General features: G+C 44.7%; 1 protein-coding gene across 5 annotated transcripts in view; it reads left to right on the forward strand.

The window, feature by feature from the left end:
* DUS2 (dihydrouridine synthase 2) overlaps positions 1–18,654 on the forward strand; it is a 45,140-nt gene that overhangs the window by 17,077 nt on the left and 9,409 nt on the right. For all 5 annotated transcript variants that reach the window (XM_036833168.1, XM_036833166.1, XM_036833169.1 and 2 more), the window contains 7 exons: positions 4,121–4,166; positions 7,815–7,906; positions 8,721–8,764; positions 9,937–9,997; positions 13,211–13,258; positions 17,009–17,074; positions 17,252–17,322. In XM_036833168.1, coding sequence (XP_036689063.1) covers positions 4,121–4,166; positions 7,815–7,906; positions 8,721–8,764; positions 9,937–9,997; positions 13,211–13,258; positions 17,009–17,074; positions 17,252–17,322 — 428 coding nt within the window. The remainder of the gene's footprint in view (positions 1–4,120; positions 4,167–7,814; positions 7,907–8,720; positions 8,765–9,936; positions 9,998–13,210; positions 13,259–17,008; positions 17,075–17,251; positions 17,323–18,654) is intronic.

Below are 18,654 nucleotides of genomic sequence, written 5' to 3' on the forward strand. Positions count from 1 at the left end.
AAAAAGACAGTTCTTTCCCCAATAAATTGTCTTGATACTCTTGTCAAAAATCAGTTGGTCATAGATGTTTTGGTTTGTATCTGGACTCTCAAATCTATTCCATTGGTCTGTGTGTCTATCCTTATGCCAGTACCATACATCTTGATTATTATAGTTTGCTAGTGGGTTTTGAGATTAGGAAGTGTGAATCCTCCAACTTATTCTTCTATTTCAAGATTGTTTTGTCTATCCTAGGTTCCATATGAATTTTAGGATCATCTTGTCAATTTCTGCAAAAATGGCAGCTAGGATTCTGATGGTGTTTGTGTTGAATCTACAGATCAGTTTGGGGAATATTGCTATCTTAACAATATTAAATCTTCCAGTCGTTGAACATGATATGTCTTTTTTTAAAAAATATTTATTTATTTATGTAGTTGGCTGTGCCGGCTCTTAGTTGCGGCACAGGGGATCTTCGTTGCGGCATGCGGGATCTTTAGTTGTAGCATGTGGGATCTAGTTCCCTGACTAGGGATCGAACCGAGGCCCCCTGCATTGGGAGCGTGGAGTCTTAACCACTGGACCACCAGGGAAGTCCAGATATATCTTTTCATTTATTTAAATCTCCTTTAATTTCTTTAAACAATATTTTATAGTTTTTAGTGTACAAGTCTTTCACCTCCTTGGTTTCTGGCTGTCATTGTTTCTCATGAAAAATCAGTTGTTAGTCTTATTGAGAATCCCTTGTACATGGTAAGTCACTTCTCTCTTGCTGCTTTCAAGATTATCTCTTTGTCTTTGATTTTCAGCTGTTTGATTGTGATGTGTCTAGGTGTGGATCTCTTTTAAGTTTATTCTACTTGGAGTTTGTTGAGCTTCTTGGATGTGTAGATTAATGTTTTTCATCAAATTTGGGAATTTTTCTGCCATTATTTCTTCAAATATTTATTCTATCCCTTCTCTCCTTCTGGAACTCCCATTATTCATTTTGGCAGTGATTTTTTTTTTTTTTTTTTTGAGCGGGCAATCACACAGTTTGTCAATCTGAGTTTATTTGTGTTTCTGAAAACAAGAGATATACCAAAGATTCTTTAACCAAACTGGAGGTTAAAAGACTATGAAGATAGGCCAGAGATGGGGATGGAAAGGTAGCATGGAGAGACACTGGTGATAAGCAAGATCAGCTCAGATAGAGAAAGCAAGCCAAGTGGAATGGAGGAGATGAAGGTAGCAGGATGTGATAGGAACATAACATGTGACAGAGAAGGAAGAATAAGCCCATATATAATAAGGCACTTTAAAATTAAATGCTGTTCAAACATTGGGTAGCCATATGAATAAAAAGTGACTTAGAAAGGGCCTTAATTTTCAGATAAGTTAAAAAGCAAATTAGTTTTAAAAAGAAGACAAAAACCAATCAAAATTATATTCTTTTTCTTAAATAAATTTATTTATTTATTTATTTAATTTATTTTTGGCTGCATTGGGTCTTCGTTGCTGCACACGGGCTTTTCTCTAGTTGTGGCGAGCGGGGGCTACTCTTCATTGTGGTGCATGGGGTTATTGCTGTGGCTTCTCTTGTTGCGGAGCATGGGCTCTAGGCACGTGGGCTGCAGTAGTTGTGGCACATGGCTCAGTAGTTGTGGCTCGTGGGCTCTAGAGCGCAGGCTCAGTAGTTGTGGCACACAGGCTTAGTTGCTCCGCGGCATGTGGGATCTTCCTGGATCAGTGCTCAAACCCACGTCTCCTGCATTGGCAGGTGGATTCGTAACCGCTGTGCCACCAGGGAAGCCCTAAAATTATATTCTTAACTGTGATGGAGATAGATTTGGGAACTAGAAGGCATTGTTTGTGGCAAAATTGGAGTTGTCTCTTCTATAGAAATAAAATGATATGTATGATAAAAATTGAGGAAGTGATATTGATAAAGGAAAAATATTTGTGATAATTGAGACAGAAAAATAACATCCAATTTGACAAAGCATAGTTTTTTTTCTGCACAACTTGTATAGATGTAAAAGGCAGTTTGGTAGGAAGATGCACGGATGATACACTCTACCACGTGGAAAAACAATGTTTGTTTTCACCAGTTAAGGAAATGCAGTGAAAGAAAACCTATGAGGTTCTACTCTATAACCAAAGAGCTAACTAAAATGAATAAAATTGGTAAACAATAGTGTTGGTGTGTGGGTGAGCAGGCACACGTGTGGTTTTATTGATGACAATTTAAATTAATTTCTCCACTTAACAACCAGGTGAGCATCTGCTTGCATGTAAGGCATTGAAGTGGCTCCAGCAGATGTTCAGTGAGCACTAGCAACGTGCTAGGTGCTAGTGATGCAAAGATGAATGAGACTGTGTTCAGGTCCCAAAGGCTCTTTCGGTGTAGTGGGGAGACAGAAAAGAAAATAAGACCATTCAAGGGCCATTTTGCCTCAACTCCTCCTCTTGGGGCCCTGAGGAGGACCTGGTCAGCGTCCTCAAAGCCCACCTTTGTGTGAACCGAGAACCTTCCTCAGGGCGTTTGTTGTCTAATGGTAAAGGTACGACAGGTGCATCTGTAACTAGCATACAAAGAGGAAGTGGTCAGGCTGTGAAGGTAGACTGGGCAGGGGGTTTGAGGAATCCCGAGGAGGACAAGTTACTGCTGGCAGGAGTGGGGGCCCAGCAAGGTTTTGCCTCACTTTCCCCTGCTTGTTCTTAGCCGAAGCTCAGCCTGGCTGCAAACCTTCTTTTTATAAGCACAGGCCACTCAGTGCTGCCCACTTGTCCACCTGCCTTCTTGCCTGCCCCTGCAACCAGGATCACTGCCTACAGGGGGTCTGTGTTGGGGTCTGTCCGTCTCTTGGGACATCACACTGATTCTTGGGGCTTGGATGCCAACTGTGCATCCATACTGCTTGGTGGTGGTGATTAGTGTGGTCGGGCCTGGTGAGCATCAGATACTTGATGACCTGGATGCAGCATAGAGAGAATAGCCACAGAAACACCTAGAGCATGTTTTTTTTAAAATTCTTTTTAAAAATATATATTATTTATTTATTTATTTGGTCGCGCCAGGTCTTAGTTGTGGCAGGCGGGCTCCTTAGTTGTGGCTTGCCGGGCCCCCTGCATTGGGAGCTTGGAGTCTTAACCACTGCGCCACCAGGGAAGGCCCATAAAGCATGTATTAACCTGGATGGTGGATATGCTGGGGGGAGCCCCATGGATGCCATAGGACACCTTTGGCCACTTTAGCCCTAAATGCTCCCATGAGGGAGCAAAGGCCATTGTGCTCACCCGGCTGTGGTTGTGACTTGCTGAGGCTTATAGGGAGTCAGTATGGGGATGAGTTCCAGGGCTGAGAGTTTCTTTCTATCTTCTTCTGCTCTCCCAGAACCCCTGGGCAGGAGCTTCTGGGCAGTGTGACAGGTTCCTGGCTCTTCAGGTCTGTCTTCCACATCTATTGAAACGATCACTGAACAAAGCAGAGCAGCCTTGTCTCCCACCAAGAGGTAGAGAATGTCAACCCTTTAGGAGACTTGAATTTCCTTTCGTTTTTTATGATCCTGGTTTTGAAGAACTCCCTTTTTCCTTTCTTTCCTTAGTCTTTGAATACCTCCAGAGCTGAGGAGCTCACCCCTTTCATTTCCACAGAGTGTGACCCAGGTTGAATAGGGCTTTTAGACTTTTCTTTCCTGTGTCAATCTCAAATCTTCCTCCCAGTGCTTCTGTTCACTGGCCCCACTTTTGTCCTTGGACATTTCCTGGGAGCCCTTCACCTTGCCGTTTGCATATGGATGAGGTGGGAGGTTCTTTGAGGGGATGGACTGGAGCTGAGACTAGTAGGTGAGAAAAGTCCAGGTGTCCACATCCTAGGCTATTGTCTGATCTCTGATTCCCCGAGTGGCTCAACCCTTCTAGGCCCAAGACTCTGCAAGGTCCCTGGGAAGAGCAGCTGATGGAGGGGAGCTCACTTAGGCCCCTGCTTGCCATGCTTGGTTGGGGAGGACAGCACTATGTGTCCCCAAAGCCATGATTTGATGTTGGTAGTAGGGTGACAGGCCAAGCGGCCCCCATCAGGTGTGTGATGAAGGTCTTCCCCACTATGTCCAGGACCTATGTGTCCAGGACTGACATGTGCCCTCTGATTCCTCTGCAGGAGCTGATTGACCTCAAGATGCTTCAGTGCAAGAGAGTTGTCAATGGTGAGTGCAGCTGTGGTCCCAGGATTGTGCGTATGCCCGGTCATGCCCAAACTGTGCTACCACTGACCTTGCCTGGGTGTCAGTGTCCTCCAGGGTGCTCCTTGCCTGTGTAATTTTGTGGATCACATGCTCTCTTTTTTTAAAAGATACATTGATTATAAGCCAATTTTTTAAAAATTAATTAATTAATTAATTTTTGGCTGCATTGGGTCTTCATTGCTGCGCGTGGGCTTTCTCTAGTTGCAGCAAGTGGGGGCTACTCTTTGTTGCAGCGTGCAGGCTTCTCATTGCAGTGGCTTCTCTTGTTGCAGAGCACAGGCTCTAGGCACACCAGCTTCAGTAGTTGCAGCACGTGGGCTCAGTAGTTGTGGCACACGGGCTTAGTTGCTCTGCGGCATGTGGGATCTTCCCGGACCAGGGCGCGAACCCATGTCCCCTGCATTGGCAGGCGGATTCTTAACCACTGCGCCACCAGGGAAGTCCCCACATGCTCTCTTGAGAATAGTCACTGCTCTCCAGAGACCATGACAAATAGCCAGATGTGAAACAGGCTGAGAATGCCTTCTACCCACAGGCTTGCTGGCATATAAATCACCAGGTTTCATAGTACAGGAGGGACCTTTGGGGTCAGGATGGCTTCGGCACTGATCCTGGCTCTGCCACTCACTAACTGTGACCTTGGGCAAGTCACTTGACCTCTCTGCCTCAGTTTCTTTAGCTGTAAAAGGAAAATCATAATCCCTGCTTTACTTAAATTACAGGGTTGGAGTGAGGATCAAATAAGATAAGGGACATGTAAGACCTTTGCAAATGGAAGTGGTTGTGCTGAGTTGTGGTTTTGCTTATACTTTATTGATGAGGCTGATTCTGCTTTGATGAGAGTTGTAGTATTGTTTGAGGTTTTTGAAAAGTATACATGCTTGTGAAATCTTAATATAAGTTCACTAGAACTTTTGTCAATTTTTGTCAAACAATTTTAATTGTTTTAGATTTATATTTTCTTTGGTTTTGAAAAATTCAATGTTATAGATGTATATAACCTAAAAAATGAAAATCCCCCATAATCCCATACTTGAAGAGTAATCACAAGGAGAATTAACATGTACTTTTTACACATTTCGTAAAGTGTGTGTATAAAAATATGACATGTTTATATATACTGTCTCCCCTATACACACACACACTTGGGATCATGATACACGTTTTGCCACTTACTTTTCTTTTCTTTTTTTTTGGCCACACTGCGTGGTACACGGGATCCTAGTTCCCCGACCAGGGATTGAACCCATGCCCCCTGCAGTGGAAGCGCAGAGTCCCAACCATTGGACTGCCCTGGAAGTCCCTGCCACTTACTTTTCTATTAGGACATTTTCCCATGTCAATACCTATAGATGACTGTGTCAGAATTGATTTCGCCAGTGCTTTAACAGGGGTTTCAGTATTTTGATGTTAAACAGAAAAGCATAGTATAAACACACTAAGTTTTTGTCGTTCTTCTCTCAGACTGCTTACTGCCAGTCATGAGAAGTCTCTGCTGTTGGTGATCACTTCGATTACCTCTCCCAACATGTCACTGCCTTTACCCCACCTTTTTAACCATCTAATCTGTTTGTTGCTGGGATGATAATAACAGCTTCCCTTTATGGAAGTGCTTTACGTGCATTAAAGATCCCATTTATTTCTCAGAATAGCCTTTGAGATAGGCATATTCTCCCATCTGCCACATTGGACCCTTCCATGTGGTAGTCATCTTTGAAAGCTAATAATGTTAGTACCTATTGTAGAACTTCATTATGAAGAGCATGAGAGATTCTTGTTGTTTGCAATAGTTATGTTCTATAAAGTTGCTAAGACCACCAAATTAGCGAATACGGAACCATTGCTCCTAGGGGAAATACAGAGTTAGGTTCCTGTAAGCCTCTGGTCGCGCTCTTTCATTATGTATTTCAGATCAATATATAACCTTGTTTTATGTGTCTTTCTGTTTAAAGACACATTATTTAACATATACTGTTAATTCATTAACATCGAACTCACGGTCAACAGCACTATGATTTCATGCCTGAATAAAGCTTGTCTAACACATTTATTTTCTCCATAAGGCACACCACAGCTTTCTTATGCTTAGGAACACTAGATAGCACTTCAGCAGTATGATTGGGGCCATTTTAAACATTGAGATCACCAACAAAAAGCACAAAAATGCCAAAAAAAAAAAGTGGCATTAAATATACCACCATAAAGACACTTGTTTGCAGGATGAGAGCTGAAACAAGAAGGCAGAATGTTGCCTTGTTTGACCTCAGCTGGGAATGTGTGCATTGGTGACAGAAATTTTTTGCAGTCTGTGAATGACCACGAAAACACCACAAGTGTTGATTTGGGGGTTACAAATAAATTTAGCAAGCAGGCAAATTTGCAAATACACAACTGCAAATAATGAGGATTGACTGTAATATGGTAAATCTCCACTCACAGTACCTAGCACATGATAGATAAGTAATTAAGAACAGCAACTTTGCTGAACTTCAGAGTGACATCTTCTGGGAAAATTTGGGCAAAATCTGAAGCAAAGATAAGGTTCCTCTTATCTTTGTACATCTTTTTTTTCAACGTTAAAAACATTGCAAAATGTCATTTGCAGCAACATGGGTGGGCCAAGAGATTATCATACTAAGTGAAGTAAGTCAGACAGAGAAAGACAAATATCATATGTTATCACTTATATGATATCATATGATATCACTTATATGTGGAATCTAAAAAAATGATACAAATGAACTTATTTACCAAACAGAAATAGAGTCACAGATGTAGAAAACAGACTTATGGTTACCAGGGGGGAAAGGGGTGGGGGAGGGATAAATTGGGAGATTGGAATTGACGTAGACACACTACTGTATATACAATAGATAACTAATAAGGACCTACTGTATAGCACAGGAAACTCTACTCAGTACTCTGTAGTGACCTATATGGGAAAAGAATCTAAAAAAAGAGTGGATATATGTATATGTATAACTGATTTACTTTGCTGTACAGCAGAAACTAACAACATTGTAAACCAACTATACTCCAATAAAAGTTTTTTAAAGAAATGTAAAGTACAGATGATTCCAAAGATTCATGAGGTCACTTCTAGCTGAGCAGAAAAATTTCTTCTAAAAAAGGTCATTTCTGGGTTTATAGACTGAAGGAAATGTGGGAAAAAACCCAATTATATATGAGAAAGATATTCACAATATATTGTATCTTGTGTTATTTTGAGGGTTCCATAATAAAGTAAACATTGCAGAAAGAAGGAACCCAAAGCAATGAATAATTCATTAAAAAATCTTTTTCTCAAAAAAAAAAGTGCAAAATGTAAACACCATGCAGAGAAAGTGCATAAAACACAAGCACACGGTTTAGTAAATAACTGTAAAGCGAGGGACCATGTAACTCACCATCCTTAGGTCAGGGAATAGACCATCATCAGCACCTCAGAAGTCTCCCACGTATACCCTGATTTCTTTCAAGTATAGTGTACTTCTAGCATCCCATTTTTCCCTTCAAGGTGATACTTTTGTTGTGTTTTCTTCCAGGGGTTAGGCGAGATTGAACCTGCTTCTTCACTGAGTGGCCCTGTATGTTTTTCTTTTCTTGCAGAGGTGCTCAGCACAGTCGACTTTGTCGCTCCCGACGACCGAGTAGTCTTCCGCACCTGCGAAAGAGAGCAGAGCAGGGTCGTCTTCCAGATGGTACCATATCCCGGGACAGAGCAAATTTCCCGTCTCGTGCCTTGTGCCGGACCAGTGTTACCTGCCTGGGCTCCATTGCACAGTGGTCTTCAGTCTTCCTGAAGACCCTGCTTTAAACGGTTTTCAGAGATCTGCTCATGAGCGATTACACTGTTGGAGATGGTTTATGGAGATCAAGCTATTAGCAGTCTGTTACGTGCCTCCAGTCTCAAATTTAATTTCCTTCATTGTAGGGATTGGCTATTTGGCATGACTTATATATTTTTATTCCCTAGCATTGGTTGTTCAGATCATGGTCTTTGTTTTGTGTAATCTGTATATATTTCCCATAAAAAGAAATTAAGTTTCTTGAAGAGTAGTTAAGATTTGTGTTAGGATTGTAGTGATTCTCTAGTTCTCTTCTCTCGCTTTGGGCATTTCTCGGTATTTTTTCAGAAATACTTCCTGAATGATGTTTAGGTTTGTAAAAAATTGATAACAATGAGTAGCCTTATGATAAAGCAAATATAGCAAAATGTTAATTGTAGAATCTAAGTGGTGGCTGTATGAATGTTCACTATAAAATTTTTCCAACTTTTTTGTATGTTTGAAAGTATTCACAGCATTGATGACATTTTCTCAGCCTTCCAGGTCCACTTTTGGCCTCCAACAGTGAGCTAGTCCCGTGGGCTAGCTGTTTGAGAGAATGCCAGCTGGACTTCACTTGCTGATGTGTGTGTGTGTCTGTGTGTGTGCATGGCGTGCCTGAGCGTGTTTGTCTATGCATATGGACCTGTATCAGGGCAGTGGTTGATATAGCCTCTTGTGTTCCCAGGGGACTTCAGATGCAGAGCGAGCTCTTGCTGTGGCCAGGCTTGTGTAAGTTCTTCCCTGTTTGGTACTGTCTTTGCCTCTCTTGTGGGCTGTGAGGTCTTACTGTTCCTGGGGACTTTGGAGGTGACCACCCTCCTGCTTCCTAGTCCACTACTTTCTGTTTCCAGGTTAAAAGGCTCAGGTTCCCTTCTCTATTTGTTGCGTCCAAGGGCTGCCCTGGGACTCATGTGAACGCACTGTGTCTGGACCCCAGAGAACCTCTGGGTGGGAGCCTATTTTTTAGTGTTTATTTGTGAGGTTTCCTTTGCAGATACTCTCATGACTGTGAACTCTGAGGTTTTAAATCTCATGAAGTGTAGGTAAGACTTACTGTTTCCTAAATTAATGAAGGCAGGAGAGTAATGTGGTTAAGGAGAGGGGCTTTAGACTTAGACCTGGGTTGGAATTCTGGCTTTGCTACCTGCTGACTGTGTGACCTTAGGTAAGTTACCTAACCTCACTGAGAACTTAGCTTCCTCATGTATAAAATGATACCAATAGTACCACCTCCCTCTGGCGTTATAGGGAAGGGTAAATGAAATGATGCATGTAAATGTCTTTGCAGTATGTGGCACGTAGTGAGTGTTTAGTAAGTTGTTAGCTATTGTTATTAATTACAACAAGGGTGAGAAGGAACTCGGGCAGTAGTTGCTGCTGGTCACAGACTGGTAACTGTGTATGTAGCAGATGATGAGGAAAGGGTCCTTTCTACATCTGAGACTTGTTTAGAGGAAGCCAGCTGTGCAGCCTAGCACGCAAAGACAGTCCTCCACTTCCTCCAGAACCAGTGCTCTGGGAAAGGGCTCTTGTGCTTATGTCACTTTTGTGCATTATGGCTTTCACTACCCAGTTAGAACTGGAACTCTGGGATGGAGTGCAGTGTGGCTGTCATTTGATATTCGAGTTATCTGATACAGCTCAGAACTAGCAAAATCCTCTACAACTAGCCCTTCCTACATGTGTGAGCACGTTATGTTATTCCTCTAGAGCTCTGCCCAGGAGGAGAGGCGGTTGCACATTTTAGAGACAGGATTTTTCAGCTTCTGTCTCTGAGGGTTGGTGTGTTTTAGAGGGCCAGGGAACGTTAAGAATTCCATGAGCACGGACGCATACCTTTGACTTTATGTCCTACCCTCAAGTTGAATATTTATTACCTTTCCTCCTTCATGTTTTTCCAGAGAAAATGATGTGGCTGGTATCGACGTCAACATGGGCTGTCCTAAAGAGTATTCCACCAAGGTAAACTGATTTCATTATACTCTTCACAAATACAGGGTGCAGATTAAAGGAGACTGACAAGAGGTGATGACTAAGTACAGTACCTGACTCTGGACTAGATCCTGTACTAATGGGCAAAATGCTCAAAAGGATATTATTAGATCAACTGGCAAAATTGGAATATAGACCATGGTAGATTAGCTAAAAATACTGTATCAGTGAAAATATATGAAGTTGATAACTTCTGTGGTTATGTAAGAATATCCGTATTCTTAGAAAATACACACTGAAATATTTAGGAGTCAAGGGCTATGATATATGTAATTACCCTCAAATGGTTCAGGAAAAATTTTAAATGTGCACACAAACATATACATATATACATAAATACACACACACACACACACACACACACACAGACACACACAGCACTCGTGCCCAAGTAATAAAACAAATGATGTAAATGTTAAAAGAAAGAATAAAGTGAACAGGGCTTTGTTTTTTCATGAATAAAAATAGAGGATACAATACATGTGTCCCCACTGTCATATCAGAATAGACCAGACAGGACTGCTATGGAAGCTCAGAGAAAGCAGCAGAAGGGCAGCCCTTAAACTCAGGATCCTGTGGGGAAATGTAGTCCTTGATGAGGAGGTTTGGGACTCTGCAGGCAGAGGGAGTGGCACAAGCAGGGACCCAGAGGCCAATGTGAAGTAGAGGCAGGGAACCTTGATTTGACCAGAGGGTTGGGAAGTGGGTAGTGAAGAGGAAGCAGAGGAACACAGGATTGAAAATCTTGGTTGGGACCAGATTAGCTGAACTTTGATTTTAGATACCTCTGATCTTTTTCGAACAGAGAAGGCTTGTGATCAGAAACTTAGTTTCTTCCCCAGGGGAAACCAGTGTTACTAGTTTCTTGTGTGTCTTTCCAAATATATTCTATAAATAGAAATACTAATCTGGAAGCCATGTGTCTAGTGGATTCAAGTGGAAAGAGGCCAGAGGTCAGGATACAGATATCGGAGATGAGTGTTTTGGGTCCACAGGAGAGACCAGGGATGGACACAAGAGAAGCCAAATTGGAGCAGAATTTGATAGCACTTGGCTGGCAAATGATTGGACTGGGAGTGGGAGGCAGGGTGAGTGGTGGGGGTAGAGGGAGGAAAGACTGGCAGCCAGGAAGACGGTAGGTCTTCAGCGTCATCAGGACTGCTGGAGGAAGAGGATGTTTGGAACGGATAACAAGGACAGCTTGGGGTTGGCTGAGTGTGAGGCACCAGAGGGATTCCTGCAGGGCCGCCCCTGGGAACCTTATCACAGGGTGCGAGGGTCTGCAGTGTAGACATAACAGATGTCCCCATAGCCCACTGCCCAGAGTTAGCCACTCTGCTCTCAGGAGTTAACTTGGCCTGGAGACCTTTGATTTAGGCCAGGAGGCTGAAGACTGCCTGAGGGAAAGGCCCTTTGGATGCTTGAAATCCAGAGGGCCTTGTGGACAGCTGCTTCAAGGAATCGTGGAGGTTTGAAATTGTCTATGAGGAGTTGAAAACATCAGGCTCTGTTTTGCTACCTTCTAATTACTCCTTTGTGTGCCTGAGTTATGTACGGAGCAGAGTTGGAGTTGAAATTGTTGGAATACTCTCCCTGAGATTGTGGAGTGAAAAAAGCAAGGAGCAGAATTGTATAGGGTGTATCACCATTTATATATGGGGGATGGGGAATGAAAATATATATTTACTTTTCTTTTTATACAATGTATTTGGAAAGACACACAAGAAACTGGTGACACTGGTTTCCCCTGGGGAAGGAAACTAAGCTTTTACTTGGTTTTGCATAGGGAATAAATTCCCCTTGCAGGGGTGCTCTTCAAAATAATTAACAGCAGTCACAGCACTGGCACTGACCAGTCAGAACAGATACCTCCCAGCGTGCTGTACCAGTACATGCCAGCTGAACATCTGCTCTCTTCTCATGGTTCAAAAACTGAAGTCATGTTAAAAAAATTAATTGAATAGTTTTCCCTCCTTCTAAGGAGGGAGAATTCTTACTCTTTATCCTTTTGAACCTTTAAGATTTTTAATATGTTGCCCATTCTAAAAAGCAAGTTAAGAAGTTAAATAGAAAGGGAGGAAGGAAGGAAATACCAATTGGAAAAGCCATTGTTGTCGAAGGGGCAGTGAGAGTGGATTTTAGATCCTGTGATTCAACAAGGAAGGGCCGGATCGTGTGTGAGGTGAAGGACAGACGGAGTCAGGGTGAGTGGCCAGGGCTTCCTGAAGGCCTGTAAGGTTTGTATCTGGAGGTAGTCCAGGGCTAGTAGCTCTGTTCTTTTAGTTCTCCCCTGAAATGCAGGCTCAGTCTGCGCTGGTTCTCTCTGGTTCTAATGTGTAGTTCTTAAACATGAAATTAAACTGTAATAACTGAATTTAAACCTTCTGAGCACATTCCTTGAGCATTCATTAGTACGTAGTCTATATACTTGACAGCATATATTTATTGGATTTGTTTTTCTCCCCTTCACCTCACTCTTAATGGGTTCAGATTTTTAACATTCTCCCCTCCTCCACTTATTAAAGTAATTCATACCATTGCCCAGGACTTGGATAATATAGAAAAGTACAAAAAAGAACAATAAAATCACCAGTAATCACACCGTCAAGAGACAGCCCCTGGTGTTAATGCTGAGATTTAAGTGACTCCAGGGGTTGTTGATTCCATTAGCAAGGGCTTTTGTTAGAGTTTGACATTGGTCTGGGTGCTCAGGACTGGGCTGGCCATTGTTGCTGGCAGGGGATCAGGGCCTGGACAAGGTTTGGAGGTTGTGTGCCTCTGAGTGGCTTTGCTGGCAGAGGTGGTATCCAAGCAAGTGACGGTAGGATAGGAAGAAGTTGCATTTGATCTCATTTCAAAGGAAGAATGACCCATTGTTTTTTTAAGGGCTTGGCAGATGGTGGGGTTTAGTTTATTAAGGCACGGAGACCCTGGGTAGGAAATGGGCAGTCCTGAAAAATGATTTTTTAGAACCCACTTCTAGGTAGATCTGTGGGTCTTGCTAAGGGGATCAGAGTGCTGGCTTTTAGAAGTCATCAAACTGATCCCTGATGTTTTGGGCACAGGCGATTGCCAGTGGACCTTGGTTCCTTGGAGGCAAGTGCTGGGGTACTGCCAGGTTGCCATATCACAGGGAGGAGCCACCCTCCTCCAGTAAGAACCCCTCTGTGTGCTTTTCCTTAGGGAGGAATGGGAGCTGCCCTGCTATCAGATCCTGACAAGATTGAGAAGGTAAGTCCTGCATGAGTGAAAGCAGAGGTCCTTAAACATGCCTATGAACTAGAGTTGCCTGGAGCACCTCCCCTACCCTTCCCCCAGATTTAGAGAATCAGTCACTCCACCTGGGGTCTGGAAAGTTTTTCAAAGGCTTTCCAGTGATTTTGACATATAGCCAGGTTCAGAAACCCCTGAGCCAGCCTGCAGTAGCCTTGGAGTTCCTTAAAAGCCCAGGGCTAGGGACATGTCAGTAGAGAGCCAGGGGTCCTGAGGACTCATTTAGAGCCGCCTCTGTATTGCCTCTCTCCCTTCTGAGAAGATCATGAGAGCATATGCCAGGCTACCTGTGGGTAGTGGGCAGGCTCAGTGGCTGTGTGTGTCAGTGTGTCAGGATGTAGGGGATTGCCCTCTCCCCGGGGGCTTGATGAGAGCATCAGTGGGTGCCCTGCACACTGATGGAGTCCACCATCAGTATGAGAGCAGGCCAGGCCAGGCCAAGGCCATACAAGGTAAGCTGAAGTTAGTCTCCTCTGATCTCCTTCCCTTGGTGATTCTGGTGGCCAGGTTTATGAGGCCTTAGGGTCAGGTTGATGTTTGCCACCAGTGTTGTGAGCTGCCAGTACATGTGGGAGTGACATTTTCTGCCATACCACATGCACCTTTTACTTTCCTCTCGCAGTTCACCAGCTTTTTCCTTGCTGCTCCCCTTAGCTCCTTTGATTTCCTTTTCATTCTCCATCCCCACTTCCACCTCTGGGCTTTAAGCCTCCTAGTGCCTCCCATAGGCTAGAGCAACTTGGGATAAGGCACCACCATTAAGAGCTGCCACTGCTGTGTCAGCAGCTCAACCCTGTTATTCTTCCAGCCCCACTGTGTCTGGGATCTAGGAAAATTTGTGTGTTTATGGGCTAGGTGCCTCCTCATTTTTCCCGTGTGTGGACAGGCACAGATAATGACCTCCAGTCAGACACCTCTATGCAGGCTGGAGTAGATGTGGACAACTGTGGATTCCACACTTAGGGAAGGGGCCTCAGTAGCGGGTGGTTTGCTTCACAGCACATACATACAGGCATTTCTGTTATCCTCTGGCCTCCTGGCTTCTCCCGCCCATGCTGTTGGCTCTGTCCTCGCCACTGCCCTTCTTTGGGCACATTTCACACATGAGGCAGCAGACTTAACACCCCCCCTCAGAAGCTCAGTTCATTTCGTTAATTCTCTGGTTGGCAGGGTGGTCGGTTGAGCCAGGTCGGGCTAGTGGACAGGTTTTGCCTCGTGAAAGAGAGGTTGCAGGCTTCTACAGTAAAGCCAAATGAGACTCAGGAAGAGTGCGATGGATTAGATTCAGGCTCAAATTGTGCTGGCAAACTGGGTGAGCTGGATGAGAGCTTTGTATGTCCTTCCAGGCTTGGTGTTTTAGGTCCATGGTTCCATCTGTGGGAGCATCTCAGGACCACCTTAGAGATTTTTTCAAAATAAGACTGCTTGTTTGGGGGTGATGAAAATTTTTGGAAATAGATAGTGGTGATGGTTGTACGACATCTTGAGCTAATGCCACTAAATTATACACTTAGAAATGGTTAAGACAGACAATTATATGTATATATGTTTTACCACAATAATAATTTTTTAAAAAGGATGCTATCTATTGAGAATTCTGCATATTCTTGGGGTAGACAGAGGCAGGGAGGGGGTATCAGTCTTTTGAAAGGCAGGGAGGGGGTATCAGTCTTTTGAAAAAGCTTCCCAGGTGACTCTGGTGTACCCAGTTTAAGACTCTTTATCAGTAATAGCCTCTCTCTGACCCCTGCCCCAGATTCCCTGGGCCCCCGGCTGCTCAGGGCATCCCCTTGTGTGCACTGCACTTGGGCCATGGCTAACAATCAGCAGGGCCAGGACTTGAGCTCAGTTCTCACTGATTCCCAGGCCTGTGCTTTCCCATCCTCCTCCCTGCCCCCTCCCCAACAACCAGGGGAGCCAAAGTCTGCTTTTCCTGAGTCAGCCAGTGGATCTGGGGAGACGTGCCTGCCCGTGGGTAGATGTGCCCAGATACCAGCCCGTCTCAGGTCCTTTTCCCCCACAGACTTTCCACGCCACAGAGACATGGGGTGTGGCTTGGATCTGGGAGAGTTGGGTCCAGGAGAGGTTCTGCTAGAGTCTGACCAAAAGACAGACTCTATTTGCCCTTTCCTCTCAGTGTGACTCTTGCAAAGGGCTAGGACTTTTCGTTACTAATTTCCTTCCTGGTCCTGAACATGCACGTGAAATGAACAGAAGATGAACTGAAGAAGGTGCTTAGAGTTGCTTGGATAAAATACCCCAAGAGGAAGTTCTGCAAAACAGAGAACTGGGTCAAACCAGCTGATGTTGCTTAAATCACCAGACATCAGAGGATTCTGAGTCAGCACTTGCAAAGGAACCCTCCAGAGATTGTATTGTCAGCTTGAAGGACAGGACTGGAGTGAGAATTTTTATTGTGTATCTTGATGGATCTGGCATTCCCTCTTCCTCCCTTAAAGGGTAGGTGCCCCTTTAAGCCCTGCCAGAGTCACCCTAGGACCTCAGGCCCAGTCAGCCTCCTGGGGCAGCACCTGGGGACTGTTCCTTCCTGTCAGTCTCTGGCAGTTGTGCCTGGGCCAGTAGGCCCTGTCTTGCCCATGATCTGTCCTATCAGCCCAGGCTCTTGGTCTAATGTCTCCTGGAGGGGCCTGCCTTAGCCTGTCCCTGAGAGAAAGGCCTCCTTCACTGGTTCTTGTCTCTGCTGCCCCCACCTGTCTAGAACCAGACTGGCAGCTGCTGCCTGGATGTCCCCTCCGCTCTGCTGGACAGGGATCCAGTTTCTTGGAAGAGGGCTCTTGGCATCACCTTCCCCCTAGCTTGCCTCGCCCAAAATTTTTGATGAGGGAAGAAGATAAAGATAGCAAGGTCACAGACATGCAGTGTCATCTACACCTTTCTTGATCTCTGACTCTTTGTCTGGACTTGCTACTTCCCTGACACTTTCCTGTGTGACTTTCTTGATCTTTATTTGGAGTCCTTTGCAATTACTATGCAAAATAAACACTTTTAAATATGTTGACTATGTTGTCTTTTCCTTTGCCAGTTTCATTCCTGTATATCTGACTACCCTAAAGAGAGGGGGTACCTGAGGACAGGGCCCAGGACCTGCTCAAACTTTCCTGCTCACTCACTTGGCAGATCCTGGAACAGCACTCAGGAAACATGCCTTCAATCAGGAATGGAGCTGTGAGCCATGTGTTCTCAACCAGGGTTAGGCCTCAGAATCATTTTGAGGAGGGAATGTGTTGGGCAGAGTCTTTTGAAATCACATATTCCTAAGCCCTGTCCCTAGAGACTCATTCAGGAAAGATGAGGTGGAATCTAAGATTCTGTATTTCTTAGGCGCTCCAGGTGATTCTGATGTTTGCCCTGGCAAAGGATCACTGTGTTCTGTACAAGCATGCATGCAGATCCATTCATGCATTCATTCACTCACTCATTCATTCATTTACCAAATATATGTATACTGCTATGTACCAGGCAAGGGGCTGCTGGTGCTGGGGCTCTAGCAGAGAAAAAGGTGAACTCCTTCCCTCATGGAGCTTCCATGTATATGCGTGCAACAGGCGCATTCACATGGACATGTACATGGACATAAACATGTCCATGCCACTGGGCCGCACAGGTCTGGAGCAGAATTCATTAGTACAAGCAGTTGTGGTGTTTGTTCCAGAAGAGGCAGATGCTTTTGTATTCTCCCCGCTGCAGATCCTCAGCACTCTTGTTAAAGGGACACAGAGACCTGTGACCTGCAAGATTCGCATCCTGCCATCGGTAAAGATCTTACATCTGAAGGTCCATTTTCTCTGGGGATGCTGATTTGGGGGTGTGAATGATTCTCGAGGGGCTGAATTAGGTTTGGAGGAGGGGGTAGAGCTGAGCCCACTTTAGGAGCTGGCAGCTGCTCCCTCTGTGGCTTCAGTAAACACCCTGTGTGGTCCTGTCCCTCAGCTGGAAGATACCCTGAGCCTTGTTAAGCGAATAGAGAGGACCGGCATTGCAGCCATCGCGGTTCATGGGAGGTGAGTGGTTGCCTTTCTAGTGACTGACTTGCAGGGAGGTCCCTAGCCATCTTAATGATTCTTCACCAGACCCCAGGTGACTACCAGCTTCTCTTCTACATACACAGCCTAGCTCTGCTTAGCTCATTGACATCCCCTAAGTTCAGAGGGCAGTCAAACTCTTTATGGGGGTTGCATTTTTCTTTGTTTCATTCATTGAGCATCTACTGGTGGTAGGCACTACACCAAGCTTTAGAGATACAAGGAGACCAATGGGAAGGAGAAACACCCCTACCCTCAAGACATGTAAATGGTAGAGAATGAGTGATTTGCTCAAAATTATATCACGTAGCCAGGAAATGGTGGAATTAGAACTCTGACTCTGAATCTCATTTTCTTTACACTACATTCAGCAATAGCTCCTCCCTTGAATGACCCCAGGCAGATTGCTCTTCTTTTAAAGGCACTGCCTCTTTTGTCTGCCCCTGTTGGACTGCCAGCTGTCACAGTGACTACTTTAAACAGTCCTTGAATCTGCTGTCTACTGAGAGCTGAGGTATTGCTGAAGGCTACCCTTGGTTTCCCAGTCGAACTCGCTCCCCGTGTCCAGGATATACTTTTGTACAGAATCCCAGGTCAGCAGACTTTGGCCAGGGTGACCTCTCTTTTGAGTGGTGTTCCTTTTGAGTTCAGGCGTCTTGTAGGAACAGTGCATTTTTTGCTGGTTGTACCTGTTACAGCATTTTCAGAGAAGGGAACCCAGAACTCCAACACATAAAACCAGAAAAGCAGAGCTGTGTGTGTTGAAGCCAGCAGGGGGTGGTGAAAGGCCACACACGCGTACACACAGGCCCCCCCTGGAGGCAGCAGGCTCTGGGCTCAGACTGCCTGGTTTCAAATCCCAGGTCTGGGTTCAAATTCCAGGTCTGCTGCTTGTTGGCTGTGTATCCTTGGACAAGTCATTTAACCTCCCTGAGCACCACAGTCCTCATTTGGAAATTAAGATAATTTCTGCTTGATAGGGTTGTCACGAGGCTTTCATGAGATTATGAATATACAGCCTTGGCATAGTGCCTGGCATAGAGTGTTCTCTGAATAAATAAAGCTATTCCTTTTTCCCAGTAGTTGGAAACACTAGAAGACAGATTTGGGCGAGTTTAAAGAGGGACTTTCAGGCCATCAAAGCTGTTAAGGATGGGCTAGAATTGGGCTGCTGGGGGTGCAGGGAGGTGGAGGTGGAGGTTGGGTTGATAGGGCTTTCTAAGGCCCTGTGGCCCCTGACACTTTTGTTGAGGAGTATAGCAGAGGGACACATGCAGATAGGACCTGGGCAAGGGCTTTCTGGTCGACCAC

The sequence above is a fragment of the Balaenoptera musculus genome, chromosome 19 (assembly GCF_009873245.2).
Source record: "Balaenoptera musculus isolate JJ_BM4_2016_0621 chromosome 19, mBalMus1.pri.v3, whole genome shotgun sequence".
Taxonomy (NCBI): domain Eukaryota; kingdom Metazoa; phylum Chordata; class Mammalia; order Artiodactyla; family Balaenopteridae; genus Balaenoptera; species Balaenoptera musculus.